This window comes from Protopterus annectens, chromosome 1.part2 (genome assembly GCF_019279795.1).
Source record: "Protopterus annectens isolate FY-2018-M chromosome 1.part2, PAN1.0, whole genome shotgun sequence".
Taxonomy (NCBI): domain Eukaryota; kingdom Metazoa; phylum Chordata; order Ceratodontiformes; family Protopteridae; genus Protopterus; species Protopterus annectens.
Genome location: NC_056727.1, coordinates 505,769,591 through 505,792,893, shown reverse-complemented (window position 1 = coordinate 505,792,893; position 23,303 = coordinate 505,769,591). Strand labels below are relative to the sequence as shown.

At 40.7% G+C, this 23,303-nt stretch overlaps 1 protein-coding gene across 1 annotated transcript in view; it reads right to left on the bottom strand.

Moving 5' to 3' along the window:
• The window catches only part of NPHP1 (nephrocystin 1), a 1,368,595-nt gene that overhangs the window by 516,851 nt on the left and 828,441 nt on the right, over positions 1 to 23,303 (bottom strand). The window contains exons 13-15 of the mRNA XM_044057279.1: positions 10,643 to 10,663; positions 9,006 to 9,040; positions 7,642 to 7,718 (exon numbers count right to left, since the gene is read on the bottom strand). Of these exons, the coding sequence (XP_043913214.1) occupies positions 7,642 to 7,718; positions 9,006 to 9,040; positions 10,643 to 10,663 (133 nt within the window). The remainder of the gene's footprint in view (positions 1 to 7,641; positions 7,719 to 9,005; positions 9,041 to 10,642; positions 10,664 to 23,303) is intronic.

Here is a 23,303-nt window from a genome sequence, read left to right as displayed (position 1 = left end):
ATAAATTTGTATTCCTCTTAACCTGAAGAAGGCTATCACTGGAGCCAGAACCTTTGTGAACACTCTGGGTGCAGTAGATAAGCCAAAGGGCAATGCAGAGAACTGATAATGAAAAGTCCCAGCCCGAAAACGCAGGTACCTTCTGCAACTGGGCCTGATAGGAACATGACGATAAGCCTCTTTGAGATCCAGAGTTACCATCCAGTGATCTTTGCCCAACAGAGGTAAAAGCTGTTGCAACGTCAACATTTTGAACTTTGGAATGTCCAGATATGTGTTGAGTATAGATAAATCCAAAATCGGTCTCCACGTGTTCCCTTTCTTTGGTACTAGAAACAGGCGAGAATAAAATCCTAGGCCCACTTCTGACAGAGGAACCGGTTGTATAGCTCCTATTTGAAGAAGTAAAGAAATTTGCTTGTGAGCCTCTACCCTTTGCTGAGGAGGAACGTCTGGCATGCCTTTGAAAGGAGGCAATGTATGGAAATAAAACTTGTAGCCTCTGTTTATAATGTCCAATACCCATTTGTCCTGGGTAATTAAAAGCCAGTTTTGTTTGAAGAGTGCCAACCTTCCTCCCAAAGGAGCTGCCAGGAAAGAAGAATCTGGCAGCTGGAAATTTAGGTCATTGGGCCTGTTTACGAAAGGACTGGCCCCTGCCCTCACCCGAAGATTGTGCAGGTGAACTCCATGTTCTAGGCCTGAAGGTACTCTGAGCTCTGCCCCTACCACGCCTAGATCTACCCCTAGACTGAGAATCAGAGGAAGAATACGTCCACCCCTTAGTAGGCCAATTTCTACTAAACTTTGGAGGCTGCACCTGCAAAAAATCTTTAACAGTCTGCATAGACTTAGCCTTGTCTTCCATTTTCTTCAAGACTGACTCCACAGGTGGACCAAAAAAAACTTCAGACTGTAAAGGAGCATCTAAAATCCTGGTCTTAACATGCTCAGACAAATTCTGATCCTTAAGCCAGGCGTGCCTGCGAAGAACTGAACCAGTGGCAGCCACCCTGGAAGAGGCCTGTAAAGCATCAAAACCACACTGCAAAGAATGCTTACCCACCTGTTCCGAGACATGTACCAAATCCTGTAATTCTTTACACTCTATGCCCTCTGACAAAGCATCCACTTTAGATTTTAGCTGAGTAAGGAGAAAATTCTGATACCTCAACATATGAAACTGGCAATTCAAAGCCCTCATTGCTAAAGTAGAAGAGGTATACACCTTTTTACCCCATCTATCCAAAGCTCTAGCCTCTTTATCTAGAGGAACTGGATTCTTCACAACAGAGGCTCTGACACCCTTAGGTCACTGGCTAATAGTTTCTGGGTCCGCCCTAGGACTCTTATAGAGGTATTTATGAGCCTCAGGCACCCTGTAATACCTATCCGGTTTAACTGGCGCAGGAGGCAAAGAATTTGGATTAAGGGAAGCCTCTGAGAAAACATCTTGAACAACATCCAAAACAGGGGGTATAGCCAAGGGTCTATGCTGTGGTAAAAACAGAAATTCCCTAAGCCTCTTCCGTGAATCAGAGAAATCCTGACCTTCCCACTTAAAATGCTCCCTCATAGAATGAAGGGTTTCTGAAAAAGAAAAATCCTCTGGAGGAGAAGCAGAAGGAGTGGAATCCTCTGCATCAGAATCAGAATAAGGAGGGAAATCCTGCATGTCTTCAGCCGAAGACTCTGAATCATCAGAGGCCTGATCCAAACTTTCCAACTCTGGCTCCACCCTAGGCCTCTTATCAGGAGGGGGCATAGAACCTCTAATTAGAGTAATCAAATCTTCTGCCATTTTAAGCATGTGCTTCTTAGGCACAGACCCTGCAGAACTAGGACTGACACCAGAAGAAGACAAACCAGTCCTGCCTTTGGAAGGAGAAGGCCTAACCACCTTAGGAAGGGAAGGGAGAACAGTAACCTGAGAGGCCCCCTCAGCCTGACCTGCCTCCTGAGAGGCCACATCTTGCAAAATCAAAGTCTCCCCCTGAGACTCAAGCGAAGCCTCCGCTGGAACCACCGGCTCCACTGAAGCTTCTAAAGGACCGGCGTCCGGAACGGATGACTCATCTTGTCTGGGTTTAGCAGTTTTGTCCTTGCGCTTCTTCGCGGTAGCGGGCGTCGGAGGATCCAACGGCATGGTATAATTACACCGCTTACCGAAGACCAGCCTAGCGCAATCTAACCTACGTTTTATGGTGTGCTTATTAAACCTAGCACAAAAGCGACACCCGACTACGTCGTGCTCAGGACCCAAACAAGGAATACAAAAAGAATGATAATCCCTATGCGGTATCTGTTTCCCACAAGAAATACAATTATTCACTTTTTCTGACATCCGGTAAATAACTGAGGCAAGAAAAAACAAAAAGATTCCCCAACGGGGTACTTAGCCCAACTTGGATTCGGTCTGAAACTCAGAATTCGAAAATTTCAGAACGCCGAACGGCACTTGCAACGCTGCTTCTGCATCGGACCATGCGGCAAAAAAGACTGAGGATATGACGTCGGCCATGCGCTTTTATACCCTGACGCTCTGATGTCAGTTCTGAGCCATGACCGGCGCCAGCCTAATACTTTGGTATTCAGGCCGACCGAGGACAGCGGACTACCCATATGTAAGGACTGCAGCAATGTGAGATGAAGAACATCTCAATGTTCTCTGAGCAGTGAGAGGCAGTTATTTCACAATTAGTTTGTACACCAGTTGTTGATATACATACAAACACTCCCTGCAAGAGATTTGCCACAGAGAGACTGATTTTTGTCAGCACAAAATAATGATATCCCCTCCACATATATTGTACTATCATTTATAATGGAGTTCAGTCAAGTTTCAGTGAACACAAGTAAACAACTCTTTCTCACCTTAGATTGCATGGAAAGATCCATCCTTAAATAGCCCAGCTTGCTTTCCCGAGACCGTACATTTGTCAGCAGCATGGAAGGAAGTGCAGGCCTATGTGGATTTCTTTTCAGTTTGGCCTTAATTCCTGTTCTAAAGCCTCTCTTTCTTGATCTTTCATATATTTTCATTTTAATATGCTTCTCATGTCTGACTGTCACCTGGTTAGACAGGTTTCTGCAGTTTTTACTATGTTCCAGTAAGATTCCAAGCTGCATGATTTCCTGGAGTGTGTTTGAGTTTACAGTCCTCTCTGCTAGCAGTTCATCAAACATGCAGCACAGTGAGATATTAGATTGGATTTCCAGAAGCTTCTCGGCATTGTAGTTAATCACACCTTCATTTCAAGCCCTTAAATCTGCTTTTTTTTGTTGTTTCTGAAGAAAAACAAGACAAATAGTGCACCTTTCTGTAGGAATCTAAAGCAGCTGCTACCACACAGGGCGTCAAAAATTTTTTTTCTTTGGGGGGGGGGGTGAATGACTTGAGACATACCTCTCTGGACTATATGAAGAGAGACATGACTGAGTTCTCGGACTATGTGTTTCAGGCAGGTATGACCCTAGTCCTAAGCAGCATTCTACTTTCTCCCAGGATGATGCCACAGTATAAACAAAAAATGACCAACTTCAACAATTGGCTTACTTTGTGGTGTCAGTCCAGGGGGATCTAGTATCTGTTGGCCAGGGATAACATTGTCAACAGGCCACACTGCTTTGCCAGAGGTCTGTATGTGTCTCCTCTAGGCTTTTGGATACTGGCAAAAGAGCTTGTCTCCCCCATAGTGCCTTTTTAGGCAATGTCTAAACAACATAATTTCTGATATAATAAAATCCACCCGAGGCAAACTCAAGGTTCTGCTGCTTAATGCTAGAAGTCTAAACATGAAACTGCACTCCCTGGAAGCACTCCTCACCTTGGAAGATGCTGACATCTGTGGAGTTACTGAGACATGGTTCAAGGCCACAAAGAGCACCCCAGCCGTGCAAGGCTACAATGCCTTCCCACATGTTCAGACCTCAAAATGAGCATGAAAGAACCAAAGGTAGAGGGGTATCCATCTTCATTAAAGTCAAGTACACCTCGAGGCAAAATACCCTACCACATCATTGCTAGCTATAGATCTCCCACCGTAAACCAAGAAAAGCACACCACCTACCTGAACTTACTGGAATCACTCTCCATACAGCCCAACACTTTAGTCATGAGTGATTTCAACTATCCTTCCATCAACCGGCTGACATATATGAGTGCAAACACACTCACCCAGAGGTTCCTGGATTTTGTTAATTCAAGTGCTCTGGCACAGATACCCACACAAGGTGCTCAAATGTCCTAGGCACAGCATTCACCAAATGAGGAATCACTGCACTCCCCCCGTGTGATGCCTCCCCTGGAAAGGTCAGACCGTAAAGCTGCTTTGTTCCAAGTAGCTGTTGGATGTGACACCCCCACAGGAGCAAATAAACTGAAGACATTTCCAAAGATAACCTCAGACTCCTAAGTGATCGTATAAAAAGTTTTATACTCACCACACTCAGACAACAATGACTCCTATGCAGAGATGTACTCATATGCCCTGTACAAACTCTAAAGCAGCTGTATAGACTTGGCTGTTCCTGACTGAGTCAAAACCAGGTCCTCCCAAAAAGAACAAGCTAACCTGGTGGATCTCAAGTATAAACAGGTTATATAACAAGAGGAAGAAAATGCTGTCTAAGAATAAGAGGGAACTGAATATGATGAGGAAGAATTCCCTCTTCAGCTTGAACAAGCAAATCAGAAATGTTGTGAAATCCTCTAAAGTTAAGTTGTTGTTGCTGTTGTGTCTTTCACCACAGCGGAACTCCGGTCCGCTAATGACTGGCAGTTGATTTTTACGTACCGAGTTGCCAGCTCTGATGCACAACCTTCAACGAAGGTACACCCATTCACGCATGTCTCCACGCAGAAGATGCTCTAGCTGAGAAACAGCGTCTTACTGTGAGGCACCACCACCGCGGAAATCCTCTAAAGTTAAGTATAAAGCTAAAATAGCATCCCTAGCTAAGGATAATCATAAGACATTCTTTAATTACACCTAAAACCTAAAAGGGAATCTCCAGCTTTGTGCAGAACTGGTAATAGACGGTACCACTCATTCTGCACTGGAATAAAATAAAATCGCCAACCTGCTAGCTGATAGACCTGGTTCAAACTTTACCCCCCTGGCTTCACTGGCCATACCCCAAAGCACACATGACAACAGTCCTCTGCCTAGTATTTCTGGAGATCAGGTCTTGTCTTCACCCTCCAAGGCAATAAATATGGCCTCAATGGAACCAGATAACATCCCAGGATGCTTATTAAGCAATCTAAAACAGTACCTAGCAGACCCACTTAGCGCTGTCTTTAACCATAGCCAGAGAACTGGATTTGTTCCAATGGAGTGAAGAAGAGCAACAGTAATCCTCTTGCACAAAGGGAAGCAATCAACAGACCCTGGGAACTATAAACCCATAAGTATAAACCAGTCTCATCTGAAAGGCCATGGAAAGAATCATCAGGGACCTTAACAACAAGGACACATGCAACCTTCAAACTCTAGACCCAACCCAATGTGGCTTCGTTAAAGGTAGACCATGCTTATTAAACCTGGTGGACTTCTTCAAGAAAGTCATCAAAGCCCTGGATGATGTTAAGACAGTGCATATCACCTACCTTGACCTGGCCAATGCTTTTGACACAATTCCCCACTCAGGTATCATTGAAAAACTCTTTCAATTAGGGATTAACCCTTACATCACTGATGGGCAGCTAACTGACTCACTGACAGAACACATTCTTTAAAGTTGGTGATGTCACCTCTACCAGTAGACCCACCACTAATGGCATACCACAAGGTTCTGTGCTGCATCCTTTACTATTGGGAATCTACTTCAGGGAAGTCCAGGATAAATTAGATGGCTTTGGCTTACCAAGTTTGCTGATGACTGCAAATTTGGTGCAATCACTGAGTCCCCCAGTGATGTTGACATACTAAAGGAAGGGTTAACAAAGACAAATTACGGGTGCCAAAGCCACAGTCTAAAACTAAATGCAAAAAAAGTGCATTATTATTCCCTTTGGCAAAGAAGAATTCCCCGTTAACTACAGTACTGACAACACCCCTTGCGCTCAAAACCTGGAGTGAGACCTAGGAACACAAGTAGATAGTACTTCGACCACCAAGATTCCTCTGTGGTAAGGAAAGCATTCTATGGTGTATACCTCATAAAGGGTATTGCATCCAGGACTAAGGATGTTACAGCCCCACTGTACTTGACACTCATCAGACAACTAATAGAGTACAATGCTTTTGCATGTACCTCAACTGACACCTGCAGCAGCTGGAGAGACCACAGAGGTTCCTCAACAAGAAAATACAGAGCCAACAAACCATGAGACAAGTGGGTAGACTAAATGCCCCATCATTATACTTTGTATTGAATAGGCTGCTGAAAGAACCCTGCCCTGATGGATATGCTTTGCATACACAAATCTAATGGCACAAGAGTCAATCACTTTAGGGACCTTAACCTAGCCTGTGACATTAACAGAACATGCTGGAGAGACAAATATGTTTCCCAGAGACTGCCGCTCCTCTGGAACAAGCTTCCAATTCATGTGAAGCAGAGCTCCTCACTGACCCTATTCAAGTGCAACCTGGACAAATGGATGGGAGACCACAAATTCACCCCAGGGTGGCACCCATGTCCCTCATGGACAGGGGGAGTCAGTGTTGACCATAGGTTAGTTCTGCAAAATACATTCACTTCATAAGGACAGATGGGGAACTTGGCATTAACATGGCTAGGCTTATAAAGGCTCTAGAGCTACTAGCCTAGTAATCTCCTATGAACCTATGTTATACATTTGTCTTTTGAATTCCTACGCCCTTCACAGAGATTCTAATTAATACTTCACAATATTGTATTTTTATGAAAACCCTAGCATGTCTCTTCTAGTTTAATGGGTTGCCAGATGCATTTTCACTAAATGTGAGTTTCAAGGGAAGAGAATTTTACTGTTTTTCATAATAATACCTATTTGTTAATCAAGCAGGCCCATTGGACACAGTCCCTTTTCAGGAGCAACTTTGAAGCAATGTCTGGTTAACTGACTTGCTCAAGGACACATAACAGGCATATGATGGCTAATGAATCAAACCCTGTACCACAGAGCATACAGCTCTCAAAGCCTTAAATTCTGCACCAAATGCTAAGTCTGTTTTGAAAGGGAGAATGTTTTCCTTTGTTTAGAAAATTTCTGTCAGTGTTTTTTTTCTGTAAAATCTGAAATAAAAGTTTTAAATGAAATACTTTCTGTGATAACTGTAAAAGTAAAGAAGAAAATAGTGTGTACACTGACAAGTTTGAATAGTGTTATGTAAATAGGGAGAAATAGCCAAGTAATGGAATACTGTAACGGCTGGGGGGTGCTGGTCCATTACCCTGCCTGGGGCAATTTTTTACTATAAGTTGGGTCTGGTGACACTGCATGACTGCTACGAGCTTTGACTCAAATGATGCTATTATACTGCTTTGATCTCATCAAGGAGGAGTACAATTCTTACGATACTGGCAAAGCAGTGTAACATGCTTGAAATATGGTCAGTCTTGCTGTATGATGTGCCGGCATCACATATTTTAAAAATAACCTCTAGCAGGACAACTGAGTTTTACTTCAACTTTAATTTGCAATGTACTTACTTCTTCTTGTTAATGTTGGATCCACATCAACACCCTTCTCATATGGTGTGCCACCATTTAAAGAAAGTTCATATGTTCTGCAAAAATGGAAAAAGAATGGTTATTTGTTAAAGTAAACTGCAAGCAAGTAATTCACAACTCTGTTCTGTACTTACACTGGTAACATTTACATAACAACTTATACAGTGTATATTTACAAAAGTATTCATGTAAGTTTTTTAAACCAACTAGTTTTATGGAACCAAACCTACCGATGCTAAGAAACCAAGTGCTGAATAAGCAAAGCATTTAACAAATGTATCATTCCATTTAATAACAAAGAATACAGATTTCAATGCACTACACAATTGTACTTGCAGTGTTTGCCGACTTAACATGGACATTTTAATATTGATCCACATATCTGAGATGCATGGATTCTTTGGAATGGAACAAATAAAAGCCAATCCAGCTCCATGGATACATATACTGTTTAGTACCAACAGAATGGCAGGGTGTATCAGATATCTCTTTTTATGGATTATTGTTATGTATTGCTGACTGAAAAACTGTGCCCTACTTGCTCTATCAGTGGTCTAGATTCTTGGCCAGTATATACTACTTTCTGCTTTTTGTTGAACTTTATTATTCCTGCAACTGTTTCATGCATCCTCTCAAGCATTTGTGACAGTAAAAGAAAAGCTGTGATTATACTCATGATAGTCGCAGATGTTCAAGTAAGTTCATTGCTGCATTACAAATTCATATCATAGACATCTCTGCCTTCCAGAACTTTTGAATGCCCCAAGCATGGAACTGCATTCCCTCCCAAGCTAGAGATGTTGGTTGACACATGGCTGAAAAGGGGTGGCAGTACATGCCATCTGCATTTTTTCTGGAGATTCACTAACAAGTATGATCTATCACAGGGGCCAAAAATAAATGGCCATTATCCAAAGTCTCCAAGACCCTGGGAGCCTAAAGGGATGTTTTTTCTACCTCCAAAATCTCTGGGACAGGGTGTATGAAACATTATTTGGGTTGCCCCAATTTGGAGTCTACATTGGAAACACAGTGGCATATCAACTTTAGGAAACTGATGCCTGTCTTGCCTCCTTCCACCCCTTGTCCATTCTGGGTAAAGCATGCAAAGCTTTCTAGAAAGAAGTGGGAAAGCTCAAGTTTAAGTTTATTTAAGTGATTATACCTAAGTACTACTTAGAAAAGTAATATATTAAATAAAGCAGCCTGCACAGTAACAGAGAAGGGCATAAACAGGCTCATCTCATATACCAACTGAAAGACACACATGTTGAGAAGTGAAATAGTCAAGTGCCAGGATCTTTCTGATCCATTCTGGCAAGAGGTTCCAAAGAAAGAGTCACTTATATGCAAACAAACATACTCCTGAGGTATCTAGCTGGATCCTAAAAACCTCACGTAGTCCATGGTTGGATGACTGAAAAGTGCAAGCAGGTCAGTACCAACTTAAAAGTTCCATAAAATAAAGTGGTGAAGGGCTACATAAACCAAGACAAGGGTTTTACAGGCAATGCAAGATCAAATAGGAAATTAGTGTAGTCTCTACAATACCAGCATAATATGATGATGTTTAGGTACCCCAGTGAGTAGCCAGGTGGCAGAATTCTGCACCAGTTGTAGTTAGTCAAGCTCAACAATCAGTAGCCCCAGGAAAAAAAGCACTGCAGTAATCCAGATGTGATGAAACTAGGGCATGCACAACAATGGGTAAGGTGACAGGTTGAAAAGATATTCAATCAGTGAGATGTTCTTCAGATGATAAAAATAGGATTTGACAAAGGCAGAAACCTGGTCCTTAAAGCTAAGCCATTCATCAAACAGCATACCTAAATTCCACATCTTAGAAAGAAACTTCAGCTTGTCCCAAATACAGATGAAGTACAGTTTTGTGATTAAACTTACAATAACAGTAGATGTCTGACTAACCACAGCTGAAATAGCCAAAGTTGTATGGGTTTTATCTTGCTAAGGATATAACAGATGGCCACCTTCCAAAGCTTTATGGGTATCTTCAACACACTCAACTTGCTGTTGTTAGCTCAAACTGAGCTGAAGCAAAACAGTGGTTTGGGTACCAAGCCCTTCAAGAGCTTTCATGCCAACTTAGAAAGGAGGTTAAAGCCTTGACAAAGTAAATAATAGGAAACATGAAGGTCTTTACCCTAGCAAAAAAAAAGTGTGATGGGGGGAGGGACTATTGCATCAGTGATCATTCAAACATCTACTGTTATAATACATTTACTTACACAACTTTACAATGTTCTTCAAGGTGATCACTCCTTCAGTAGCCTTATCAGTATGGGTATATTACCACAGCTTACACTGGCTGGGATCAAGAAGGATGAGAGACCAGAAGATCCTGGAGAATGATCCCAGCAAAGTCTGTCCTAAATCTGGGGATGGAATCTCATCGGTAGTGTTTTGTAAAGGTATGTGCAGAGGGCCAAGTTGCTGCTTCTAAAATCCAACCGTTTCCAAAAACCCACCAATGAAGCCAAAACCCCAAAAGTAATAGCATGGGCAACTATTTTTGAAAAGTCTGTTTTGACACATTGCTGTTTCTTTTTACCTTCACAAGAAAAGAACAACAGATCAAAGATCCTAAAATATTTTGTTTTATCAAGACAGTTGTCTGTGGGCATCCAAGGTATGGGGTATCCTTCCCCCCTCATTTTTGGTTCTAGAAATAAGACAAGGAGATGGATAGCTTATCTTAAAGTAAACTCAGATAACACTTTAGTCATAAATAAAGGATTAGTTCTTAAGGGAACCTTATCTTTGTGGAAAATGATATAAGGATGACCCCCCATAAGAACATGCAAGTCAGATACTCTTCTTGCAGAAGTCAGAGCAATCATCAAAACTGTTTTCTATGTTAAGAACCTCAAGCCAGTCTAACAAGCTGGTACAAATGGAGTAAGAGTTAATTTTTCCAAAACAAAATTAAGATCACATTCAGGAGAAGTCACCCATTTCTTACAAGGCTTAGTATGCACCATCCCTTTCAAAAACATTTTCACATGAGATTGCATTGAAAGAGGGGGATCCATGGGGAGACATGCTGAAACAGCCAACAAGAAAAAACTTTGACAGAGGAGTAAGATGCACTAGAGGACAGTAGCTCATACAAATAATGTAAAACAAGAGAAACACTAGCCTCAGAAGTGTCCTGATTCTTGTCTTAGCACCAACTAGAAAATTGTTTAAATTTACTAACATATGGCTTTCTAGTAGTAAGTTTTCATGTCTCTTTTAATACCTGCTGCATGTCCTTAGAAGATAGGTGCCTAAAAGGTATTCTATCATCCAGGCAGTTAGTTGCAGTTGTTTGAAGCTGGGATATAGCAAGCACCCAGTCTTCTACAAGTAGGTCCAGTCTGTGAGGAAGCTTCTGCTAATTCCTTTTGACCATTTACAGTGGAAGGGAGAACCACTGTGCCTGGCCCAGAAAGTACCCACCACAATTATCTTTGTAGAGTCCTTCTGAATCTTCAAAATTACCTTGAGTGTTAGTGGAAAGGATGGAAAAGCATAAAGGGACATTCCAGTTCAAGGAAAAGAAAGAATCATCTGTTTTCCAGGTCTTCTTGTACAAAGTCCTGGAGCAGAATTTTGACTATGCATTATTGTGATCAGAGGCAAAAAGATCCATCTGAGGTGTTCCCCCCAGCTAGATCAATTCCCAGAACACCTGATTCATAGGATCATAGTAGATTACTAGGCTAATGGCTCTGGAGCCCTTACAAGCCTAGCCAAGAGTTTATCCCCAAAAAAAGAAACCTCAATCAGCACTTGTCATCCCCTGACAATGAGGGACACAGGTGGAACTCCTGGGACAAATTTGTGATTGCCCATCCACCCATCATGGTTGTGCTTGAAGAGGGTCAATGATGTACTTTGTTTGACGTGTATGGGGAGTCTATTCCAGAGACGGGGCAACCTCTGGGAGACAAATCTGTCTCTCCAGCAGGTTTTGTTAATGTCACACATTAAACTTAAGCCTTTCGATCGGGTACTATGCGAAGAGTTAGACTTATGGATATGGAGCATCTGTAGTGGAATAAGGTTTGAGATTGCCTTGTAGGCGAGACACAGATCACCTCTGAGCAATCTGTATGATACAGAGTAGAGTGATAGTGATTTGATCTTGTCCACATAGGACAGTTTTTGGAGGCCATGGATTCTCTTTGTGAAGTATTCCTGTGGCCTTTCCAGTTGGTGCAGGTGTTTGGAGAGGTACATACCAAATGGTGCACTGTACTTAATTATTGGCCTAATGAGGGAGGAGTGCAGAGAGGTAATAACTTCCTTTTTTCTCCATTTATGAGGGTCTCTCCTGGTCCTGCTCAGTCTACCATAAAACTTTGCTCTGATGGTATGTAATATGCCTAGAGAGAGACTGTGCTGAAAAGCTATAACCTAGGCTACCATGGCTAATCTGCACAGAGAGCAAGATCTGGGTCCCTCATGTATGTTTATGTACCATAGCGTTGCGGTATTGTCTGTAAACACTTGTAAAAGTCATGGAGACCACAGATGATTGAGAGTGCTGACAGCATTTATTAAGTATAAGCATCGTTTTTATGTTCAGTTGTTCTGACTGTCTTTTCTATTTCAATGAACCTGCACTTTTACCCCAGAGACACTGCTCTCCAATCAAAGTCTGAGGTAGCTGTTATTACAGACTGTGCTGGAGCTGGAAGAAAACATGGGAGACCTGGATTCTGATGAAATTGGTCTCTCCATCATAGATGCTTCCTTCTCACAAACCCCAAAACTGGAATCTGGAATGTTGGAGTATGATGATGATGATGTTGATGTTGTGACCATACAGATGTTAGGTACCACTGAATTTTTCTCATGTGTAGTTTTACCAGAGGAATTATGAGAATCACAAATGTCATGAAACCTAGAATCCTAAAAATTTTCCTTGCTGGGATAATAATCTGAGTGTAAAAACTCAGGAATAGATCTAGATACAATTTACTTTGTCGTGTGGAAGAAAAGCTTTTTGAACCGAGGTACCCACAAGACACCCCAGGAAAACAATCCTGTGAGAAGGAGTTAAACAAGAATTTTGTATGTTCTCCTGGAATCCCAGTCTGTGTAGGATATCTGTCTCCCAAGTGAGAGATCTCCTGACACTTTGAAAAGACTCTGCAAAGATAAGCAAGTGGTTTAAAAAAGGTAAATAATGTGAATACCTTGCAGTCTGCAGTAAACTATCACTGGAGCTAGACACTTTGTGATTTCTGTAGGAATAGAGAATAGCCCAAAGGATAATGCAGAGGAATGAAAGTGTGATCCAGTCACAGAAAACGTTAAGAAAGCCAGAAATCTGGAGCTACAGGAATGTGATGATACACACCTTTTAAATCTAAGGACACAAGAAAACTCAAATGAGGAATTAGAGGTAAAAAGTTGTGAAGAAATAACATATTGAACTTGGACACTATCACAAACTGGTTTAGAAAGGAATGATCCAGAAATACTCCCCACAAATCTTACTTCCTTGGCATCACAAAGGCATCAGAAACAGTCTAAAAAAAAATCTCCTACCTGAGGAGGGGGGACTACTTCTATCACTCCCTGAGTCAGCAGATGCTGATGCTAAATGACAGGAGGAAAAAGAGGAGATGAGGGGGAATCCCTTTGAAAGGAGGGAGAGACACACACTGCCATTTGTAACCATGATGAATCACTTTCAGAAGCCATTTGTCTAAAACTATCTGCTCTATCTGTTGCCAAAGAGAAAAATGCAGGTTCATATTTTCTGGAAGGATTAAATGCATGCTACAGTGGGGAAGGGGGAGGGCAGTCTTGTGGATAGTCATTTAGACTTTGTTAGACTGTCTTGTATTCTGGGAGGTTCCTCCATTGTTCTTGGAACTTCCCTGCCATTGCTTTTTAAAGTCTGCTTATCAGCAGCTTGCTGTGTCTGCTTACTTTGCTTTTTATAAAAGGCTGTACAGGTAGCATCAAACCCCTTGACAAATTTGGAGAAGGAAGGAAATTCTCTGAATCAGATTTCCTCTCTCATTACACTTCTCAGGACCTTTGTAGCTGATGGTCCAAAAACTACCACTGTCTAAGGGAGAATTCAACATTTCAGTGTTAACATCCACAGGAAAGTTTTGAGCACACAGCCAGATAAGTCACCTAACAACAGTTTCAGTGGCAGCATTTTAGAAGCATGCTTTCCCTTTTTGTCTGATTTGAAGGAGACAAATGACTTTTCAGACTGTCTGGAACTCCAGGTTGTAACCACCTAAAACTTGAACTGCCTGTGAACATGAACATCCAAGAAATGCAAATACTTCCCTCTCTGTTCAAAGAAAAGGGATAAAAGGCTGATAGTTGAATAGTCTGTTTAACTGACAGTTTACTCCCTACCTTTTGCTTTTGTTTTTTTAACCCCTGTTCTCCAAACAACTCACTGACGGCCCTCTAACTTATTCCAACACCTCCATCCGCTCTCTCTGAGTTCACTGTATCTCCTTTCCAGCAATCTGAAATGTATCCATTGATGAAATAGGCCCACTAACTACTCAGGAAGTCTGGCTAGTGGTGTAATTCTTAACAGCTACAGAGCTAGGATCCTATGAGGAACAGTGGACAGAAAGATTGCATTGTACCTGGAACCCTTGGCTAGGAAGATGAGAACATCACAAATTCAATGAGATGTGTAGTATGGGCATCAAAAGAAAATTGCCCTTTTTACAGATGACATAATACTGTATTTGGGAAAACCTGAATAGGATATCCCTACACTTTTAAGTAAACTGAGACAAACCCACCTATTATCTGGGTACAAAATAAAGTAACAATAATCTAAAAGTAACAGCAGTGAATTATGTACCTATGCAAAACCTAGCACAATAAAACCCATACCTATAGGGGCATGATAAAATTAACTATTTGGGCATTTGGGTGAAAAAAGAAACAACACTGACATCTAAAGAAACCTAGGAAGAAACCAAAAAGAAGACAATTAAGAAAGCATAGCCCCAGAAAACAATAACTGACAGTTACAATGATTTTGAATAAATTTCAAGAAATTAACATGTTTTCTTGGTCCTCTTAGTGTTATACACAGGCTGAACCTACTTTTATCAAGCAGAGTAGAACATTTGGTCAGCAGTCAACACAGAATTAAACAAGTTTATGTCGGAAGGGAAAATAGCACAGGTTACATAGGATAAGTTAAATCTTCCCTCGGAACAAAGGGGACTAGGGATGGCAACTTGTGGGGAATCTTTTAAAGCCATTCATTTGAGATGTGCATACCCTACTCAGGCAGAAGGTTATATAGCCAAATGGAAAGTAATATATTAACTTGGATGGGTGGTGCATTAGAGATAAAGGGAGAATGACCTACTGGACAGTGACACTTAAGGAGAATGTTAGCACATCAAATAATACACATATACATATACGTATATGTATATATATATATATATATATATATATATATATAGATAGATAGATAGATACATGGGTCCCCTTCACATGATCGACTTTTCACAAAGTCGACTTTCATATGGCCGAGACCATCTGATCGACTTTCGAAAAGCCGACCATGGGGAACCGCTATCTCCGTACAGTGCAGAATGGGAAAATGTCCATCTTCTGCACTGTAATACGATCTCAGAGTTGGTATATTTAAGTTACAGGGGGTGGAGGGGTGGAGCCCCCCACGTGGGGTGCAAGGGGACTTGCCCCTTCTAACAGTTTTAAGGTAAGTTTTCATTGTTTTTTTGTGTTTATTTTACATAGTTGGCTTTCCGAAAGTCAATCATATGGTCTCAGCCATATGAAAGTTGACTTTCTGAAAAGTTGAACATGTAAAGTAGACCCATATATATATATATATATATATATATATATATATATATATATATATATATATATATATGTATATATGTAGAATGCATCTTGAGAACAAAACAAGTACAACACTAAAGATAGGAAATCTTACCAAAAGGGATACCCGCAGTTAAAGATAGGGTAGACGGGCAAAAGGCTGCTGTAACTAACTGGAGAACCCTGGTTAATCAAAGTACTAGGAGCATATTAGCCAGGTGGGAAAGGTAGAAGAGTGGGAAAGAGCTAAACAGCTGTTTAATTTGCATCCTAGAGATTACCTACTATTTGAAAATTAACAGCAGAACTAAAATAGAGAGATGGATGAGATGAGAAGACATAACATGAAATACCAGCTCTAGCAGAATTTTTAATAGAATCGAGAAAGTACAGTTGTGTATGTAAGTATGTAAACTTCTTACTTATCAGTAGAACCGAGGTATGAACTATTCATTTCTCCCTCATTTTTGGCTTCATGGTAGAACATGGGGAGATGGTAGACTGGTTTAAGGTAAACTTGCATAATCTCTTTACACATAAATAATTAGTTCGCATATAAACCCTGCCTTTGTGCAAAAACATAAGAGCTTAAAACTCTGACATTCTTCTTACAGAGGTCAGGAGCAATCAGCAAAAAAGTCTTCCATATTAACAGCCGCAAGTCAGTCTGATGAGCTGGCTCATATAGAACAAGTGTTAGTTTCTCTAACAAAAAACTAAGACACTGAAGAGGAGCTACCGGTTTTCTGGGAAGCGTCTTATGAAGTACCTTTCAAAAACATTTTCAAATGAGACTGCATTGAAAGAGGGAGGAATCTATGGATAAACATCCTCATGCTAAAATGGATGACAAATGAACCCTGATAAAGGAGTAAGACAGGCCATAGGATAGTAACTCGCATAAATACTGTAAAACCAGATAAACACTATCCCAGAATGGGTGCTGGGTATTTTGTTGACACCAACCTAAAAAAATATATATGATTTTCCAGTAGCAATCTTTCTTGCTTCCATTAGTACCTGCTGCACATTCTCAACAAATAGGTGTCTAAAAGTTATTAAGACCCTACCTTCCAAGCTGTCAGTTGTAGCTGTTTGGTGTAAAGATGTATTAGTTTCCCCTGAACTTGCGTGAGTAAATAAAGTCTATGAGGAAGTTTGTGATAGTTGCCCCTGGCCAATTCCAAAAGAAGGGAGAACCACCATTGCCTGAACCAGAAGGGAGTCACCACAATTATTTTTGGGGGGTCCTTCTGAATTTTCAGAAGTACCCTGAATATCAGTGGAAAGGGTGGGGAAGCATGCAGGGACACATTCCTGTCCAGGGAAAAGAAAACATATCTGTCCTTCCAGACCTTTTTGCATGGTGCACTGGAAAATAGTTTTGCCAGCTGATTGTTTAGAAAGGAGGCAAAAATGTCTGCCTAAGGAGTTCTCCACACATTGATCAAATCTTGGAAGACTCTCCTGATTCAGTTTCCATTTGTGAGGGTCTGTCTTGCTTCTGCTCAGCTTCTCTGCCACAGAATTTTGCTCTAACAGAACGTATGATGCCTGCAGAGTGAGACTGTGAAGCTACATCCCATACTAACATGACTTGTTTATGTACCACTTCACTGTGGTATTGTCTGTAACTACTTGAAGAGGTCTTGGGGACCACAGATGACTCAAAAAGTTGAAAGCCTTTATAAGAGCTGGCACCTCTTCTATGTTTATGTGCCTTTGTATGTCTTTCTTGTCGCAGAGCCCCTGCACTTTTATTCCCCTTGACATTGCTTCCTAAGCAAAGTCTAAGGTGTCTGTAGTGACTGATTGTACTGGAACAGGAGGGGAGAATATGATACCTGGATTCAGAGATATTTGACAGCTCTATCAAGTAATTTCCTTTTTCACAAATCCCATAACTTGAACTTGCCAAGACAACAGGTGCTGATGCTGAGAACAAATAGACTTCAGAGACCACTGTATCTTACTTGTGGAGTATCATGAGAATCATGGATGCCATTAGATCCACAATCCTGAAGTATACCCTTGCTGAGACAGAAGTCAGAATGGAAAATCCATTCAATACATCAAAATATACACCTATTTTTACCTGTGGAAGAAAAGCTTTTTGTACTGAGGTGTCTATCAGGCACCCCAGAAACACAATTGTGTGACAGAATCAAAAAATACTTTTGAATGTTCTCTTGGAATCTCAGCCTTTTATATGAGATCTCTTACCCAGGTGAGAGAAATTCCTGACAATTTGAAAAAAAAAAGACTCTGCAAAGATAAACGGACTGTCTAAATATGGAAAAATGTAGATACCCTGTAGTCTGCAGTGGACTATGACAAGAGCTAGATAGTCTGCGAACAGTCTTAAAGCCATTACTTGCCCAAAGGGTAAGGCTGGGAATTGACAATGCAATCCATACAAGCAAAACCTTAGGGAATCCCGGAATATGGATGAACAAAAATGTGATGACGTACACCTTTTAAATCTAAGCTTACTAGAAAACTCAAATGAGGAAAGAAGGGTAACAGGTTGTACAGTGAATGTATTTTGAGTCATTCTGCCTTGTTTGCCTGTCCTTTGCTCTGGGGGTATCTGTTTTTTTTTTTATAAACTCTCTTCAATTGCTTGTTAATGTCTGCTTACCATCATTATGTTGAGACTGTTTATTTTGTTTCTTGGAAAAACTGGACAAGGGAGCAAAAAAATCCCTTGGAGAATTTAGAGAAGAGGGGTTGAAAAATCTGAGAGATTCCCTGAAACAGCTTACCTCTCTCATCACACTTTCTGATAACCTCTGGAGCAAAGGGTCTAAAAACAATCTCTATCCAAAAGGGAATTAAAATTTCCATTTTTACATATTCTGGGAGGTTCTGAGAACACAGTTGGGCAAATCTGCTCAAAACAGTACCAGTGGCAAAAGCTCTGGAAGCAGTATCTTACAGAGCCATAAACAGAACTCAAACAATGGGTAGTGACCTGAGAAATAGAAGAAACTGATCTATACAAAGCAGATTTTCCCTCACAACTAGAGCCAACGCATTCCTCAAACTTTCACAGTGTGTCAGAATAAACTTCAGCGCATGAGTCTGACAGTTTAAAATTCTAAAAACCAGAATTACAGAAACTAAACTGTTTCTCCACGCTTATCAATAAATTCACCATCCTGATCAAAGTTAAAATGCACAGCAGGAGCTGGATTAACTAAAGCTATAGCCACTGAGTTAGGTCTGGGATTCATATAAAAACGTGAAAGACTGAGAAACTTTGTATACTCTATCTACTTTATTAGGAACAACAGACTGTCAGAGAAATCACAGGTTGAGAGAATCATATCCCTCCAGTGCTAACAGCACTGGGGGATGGGTGAGGTTTCTGGAAATTCCAGTTGTAGCAAATCATAATACTTTTGAATAGACTGAGAAACCTCAATGTTCTCTCACTGAAAACATTAGTTCATTCTGGAAACAGTCTTGGAGAAAGAGAATCCCTCACAGGAACTTTCAAATGCTATACTTTCCTTAGAATCTGAATCAGAAACTCAAGGAGAAAACACAGCATCTGTCCTTCACATTCCACTACAGATTTCATAGCTTGAACCTCTTCATAAAAAGAAGAACCCCCCCCCCTTTTTTTTTACAAGAAACCACTTTACACAATAATTTACTTCTGTCTTGAGAATTGGCACAATGAAAGCTAGATGTTTAGTTTTTAGTCTCTTTTTGGTAGGAAAATTAGGGCAAGCAGAACCAGTATTGCCAGCAACAGCTTCCTTGGGGATCGGAACATTATGGATAAGGTAAGGCATATTCTTGCCTTTTTTTCCATGACCAAGAGTGTCTCTCCCTTGCAAAATGGGAGGAACCTAACAGCTGCAGAGGATGGGGCTAACACTTGGTCCATGAGGAAACTGAAGAAAAAGATGAGTGGTCTAAGGAAATAGCTTTGGTCACAACAGAGGTACCTTGAAGTGGTTGTGACAATTACCAAAATGCTGTGAGGGCAAAGGCTGCTTAACTAGCTTTTTCTTTTTGTTTTGGGCTGGTAGAAGGTTTGAGCAAGGGACCAGTAATTTGCTATATGGCAAGCTGAAAAAGGTGTTTGTTTCTTGAGGAATCTTAGCAGCAATAGTCAATACAACAGGAAATTAGCAAAAAAACAGTGAGAAGCACTTTAAATACTTTCCACATGCCCACAAAGTAAAATAAATACAGTTTCTCCACAGAAAATAGGTGTTTTAAACATTTTACACCCTTTTACCACAAAAGCAAAAAATGCACTCTTGTTTAAAAATACATAAAAATTACAAGACAGTCAAGGAAAATAATTTTTCCTTGCTTAAAAGTAGTTATTTCACACAAAAACTTATAGCATTAAAACTAATGTGGAAGTAATCCCACAAATGGAACCTCTCTTCCCAGCAAGAGAACAGTGTTTGCAGACTGTCAATCCTTGAAAGCCCTCAGAGGAGAGCTTTTCTCAGCAGTAGGAAAGCTCTGAAGGGCTTGGTGCCCAAACCTGTTGTTCGAGTTAGTTCAGCTTGAGATGACTAACAGTTTGGGTGCATGGAAGCTTTGGAAGCTGGCCAGCTGTTATATCTTATGCAGGATAAGCAGCATATGGCTATAGCTACTGCAGCTGTGATCATTCGAATATCTATTGCTATGGTAACTTCTTTCAGAGGAACCTATTTCAGTTCCAAACAATGAATGTTTTGGTAGTGTAATGCACAGCCTATCTTGGCTCCTCCCTGGTCTAGGAAAAGTAAGTCCCCTTGGCAAAGAGTTCCATGTCAACCACTTGGAGTCGTAAAATGTAAATGAATGAGGAAAAATAAGTACGGCACACAAAATACTTCATGCCAACCTCAAATGGAGTATTAATAAAGAACATAGGAATTAAAGAATGACTGGAAGAGAAAATTAACAGATAAATTCCAAAAGAACAATGGAAGGAAGTCTGCAAGAAACTTGCATATACAATGAAATCCAGATGATTTAGAATGCTTGTTTGTACCTGTTTGTATAGGTACGTTTATGCTCCAAGCAGACTTCAAAAAATATTCCTCAAGTAGAGAGCAGATGTTGGAGATGTAACAGGGAAGCACTGCTCTCAACTTCTCAGTCCAAGGACCAGAGACAAAGTAGCCAACTCCATGGCACAGAGGGATAAAGCCCTGACTAGTTGCAAGTGACCCAAGTTCTAACAGCAGATTGGGCACCTGTAGTGGCTGGTGGGGGAGAATGACAGTGAGTGGCTGTTGCAGGATCACCTATACTACAGGGAAGGTGATAACTCTGCTTCCCTACAGAGTGATGCCTAGCAGAAGCACTGGGTGATTCATCTCTTGGTGTTAAAGACTAGTAGGCCTGCACTGCAGCATACAAAACACACAGTAAGTGGAAAGGAATTCAGTGTGGGTAAGCACGTCTCTTTCAAGGGCAGCAGAAAGTGGAGTTTGGACGCGCCAATACAAAGAAAGCAGTGCTCATCCAGAGGGAAGAAAGGTAAGCTACCTTACAGGAACAGCAAGCTGGCTTGCTCCCTACTAGTCAATTCTCACCACTGAGTGGATGAGATAATTGGGATTCCTGGGCAGGAATGTATGGGCTGTAAGACTCTAAACTAGTCTGGGAATTTCCAACAGAACATACAAATCAAGTGCGTGCAGGTAGAGAAGTCATAAGGCTCTGTGTGTGTATGTGTGTGTGTGTGTGTGTGTGTGTGTGTGTGTGTGTGTGTGTGTGTGTGTGTGTGTGTGTGTGTGTGTGTGTGTGTGTGCACGTGCACGCAGTGTGGGGGTAAAAAGAATCAGGAACAAAGCCAAAAATAATTAGGGGAACAATTGTTCAAAATAAAGGAGAATGCTTATATACTACTTTTAATCCACCTAAAAAAGTTAAAAGACTAGGTTTTGCATCAATACCCCCTTTCTGAACAATAAGGTGCAAGAAACTCTAATGTCTGATATTAGTGACGGACTGTAATCCTCAGTTATTACAGATTACTCGAAAAATCAAATATGAATAACAGAGCAAGCAATAGAGACAAAACAAAGAAAAATTGTTTAAGGACAACTACTGAGTGAACATATGGTCACAAATAAGGAGATGCTGTATTAGGTTCACAGGTAAGTACTAGGCTAGCTGTCCTTGCAGCCCATTTTAACCCTAGCCAACTTCCCTTCATAGATGAGCACCAACCTTTGTACTGCATGTTTGTTAGCTAAACATCTTGCCACTTGCCAATCCCATACTCACAGGTAAGTACAGTACTACAATGTCTTTGTAAGTCATATTAATCCTAGCCAGTCTCCCTCCAAAGGTAAATTTTAAACCCTGTCTCAACCCCAAATGGAGTATTAATTAAGAACAGCCAAGCCATGGTAAGGCTTTGTTGAGAGTATTAATGCTAGCAATTAAAAAGCAGTCACTGAAAGTAGAAGTCAGTCAGTTATTAAACCAACATTAGGGAATGTAAGAAATACCATGAGAAAGGAAACAGGACATGGAGCTGAGATCCTTAAAAGAGAGTGAAGTAAACTGCACTTGCAAAATGGCATTGTAGAAACAGTATTTACAAAACCATGAAGAAATGGAACAATAAGGAATGAAGGTTGGCAGGTTAAGAAAAGTCGGGCTCAAATTAAAAATGTGACTAATAACCCTGGGGAAAGGACATATTGAGAAAAAAATAAAAATGTGATTAAACGTATAATTCTGTAATCAAATTTACCATAATAGGATATTTTCTAATAGATCACTGTTGCAGCAGCCTAAGCTGTATGGGTTACATCCTGCAAAGGGTATGGCCACCAGCCAGCTTTCAAAGCTTCAGGGAACCTTCTACACACCCTAACCATTGTGGGATTCAAGGAGAGATGCTTAAAAGCAGTGATTAGGGTGCCAAAAGCTTCAGAGCTTAAGGGGCTAGTAACCTTGCCAGATTTAGAAAATTCAGTTCCTAGCTACTAAGTACACTGCCAATATGCCAGCAAAGAAGAAACTTAAAGATCCTGAAAGAAAATCAATAGAAAAGGTGAAGAGAAACAGTGACTAGGAAGAATTAAAACAGTTCAAGCTCCAGTTTTTGTGCATGACATGGCTTCCAGTAATCTAGAGGAAAAATAAATTCAATGTGTTCAGAGCTGATTAAAGCAAACGGAAAAGTGAAGGAGTATATTAACAAAAATGACAAAAGGCTGGAAAAAATGAAAGAAATTTTAAACAGCTACTCAAATGAACTTTTAAAACTGCAGAAATCAGAGGATGAAATGCAGAAAAGGCTCACTGAGAACAAGACTGTTCAAGAAGAGCCTTTTCAAAAAATTAAGATTGAGTTAGAGGACAGAGCACACAAGGAAAACCTGAGATTTTCTGCTCTACCAGAGAAACTGAAAGGAAGAAAGAGTATTAATTTGACTAAAGCACAAATAAGCAACTGGACTGGTATTCTATAGCAGGATTTGTTAATTTAAAGGATACATCATGTGTAAGATCCAAATCCAGCCATGAGAAAGCAGACAAGACCTGTATTAGTAAAGATGCAATCATAAAAGAAGAGTTGATTCTGACAAAACCGTTGCAGAAGGGAAAAGAATTAAAAACTGAAGGCGGTAGAGTGTTTGTGGAAAATGACTATTCACTGTACACCAGGCAGAAAAAAAGCATATTTATCCAAGCAATCAGGGAATGTCGACAGGCAGGTGTGAGGTTTAATTTGATGTTTCTGTCTTCAAAATATTTTTCCTGGAAGATCAGTTATTTTGTTTGATGCAAAAGAG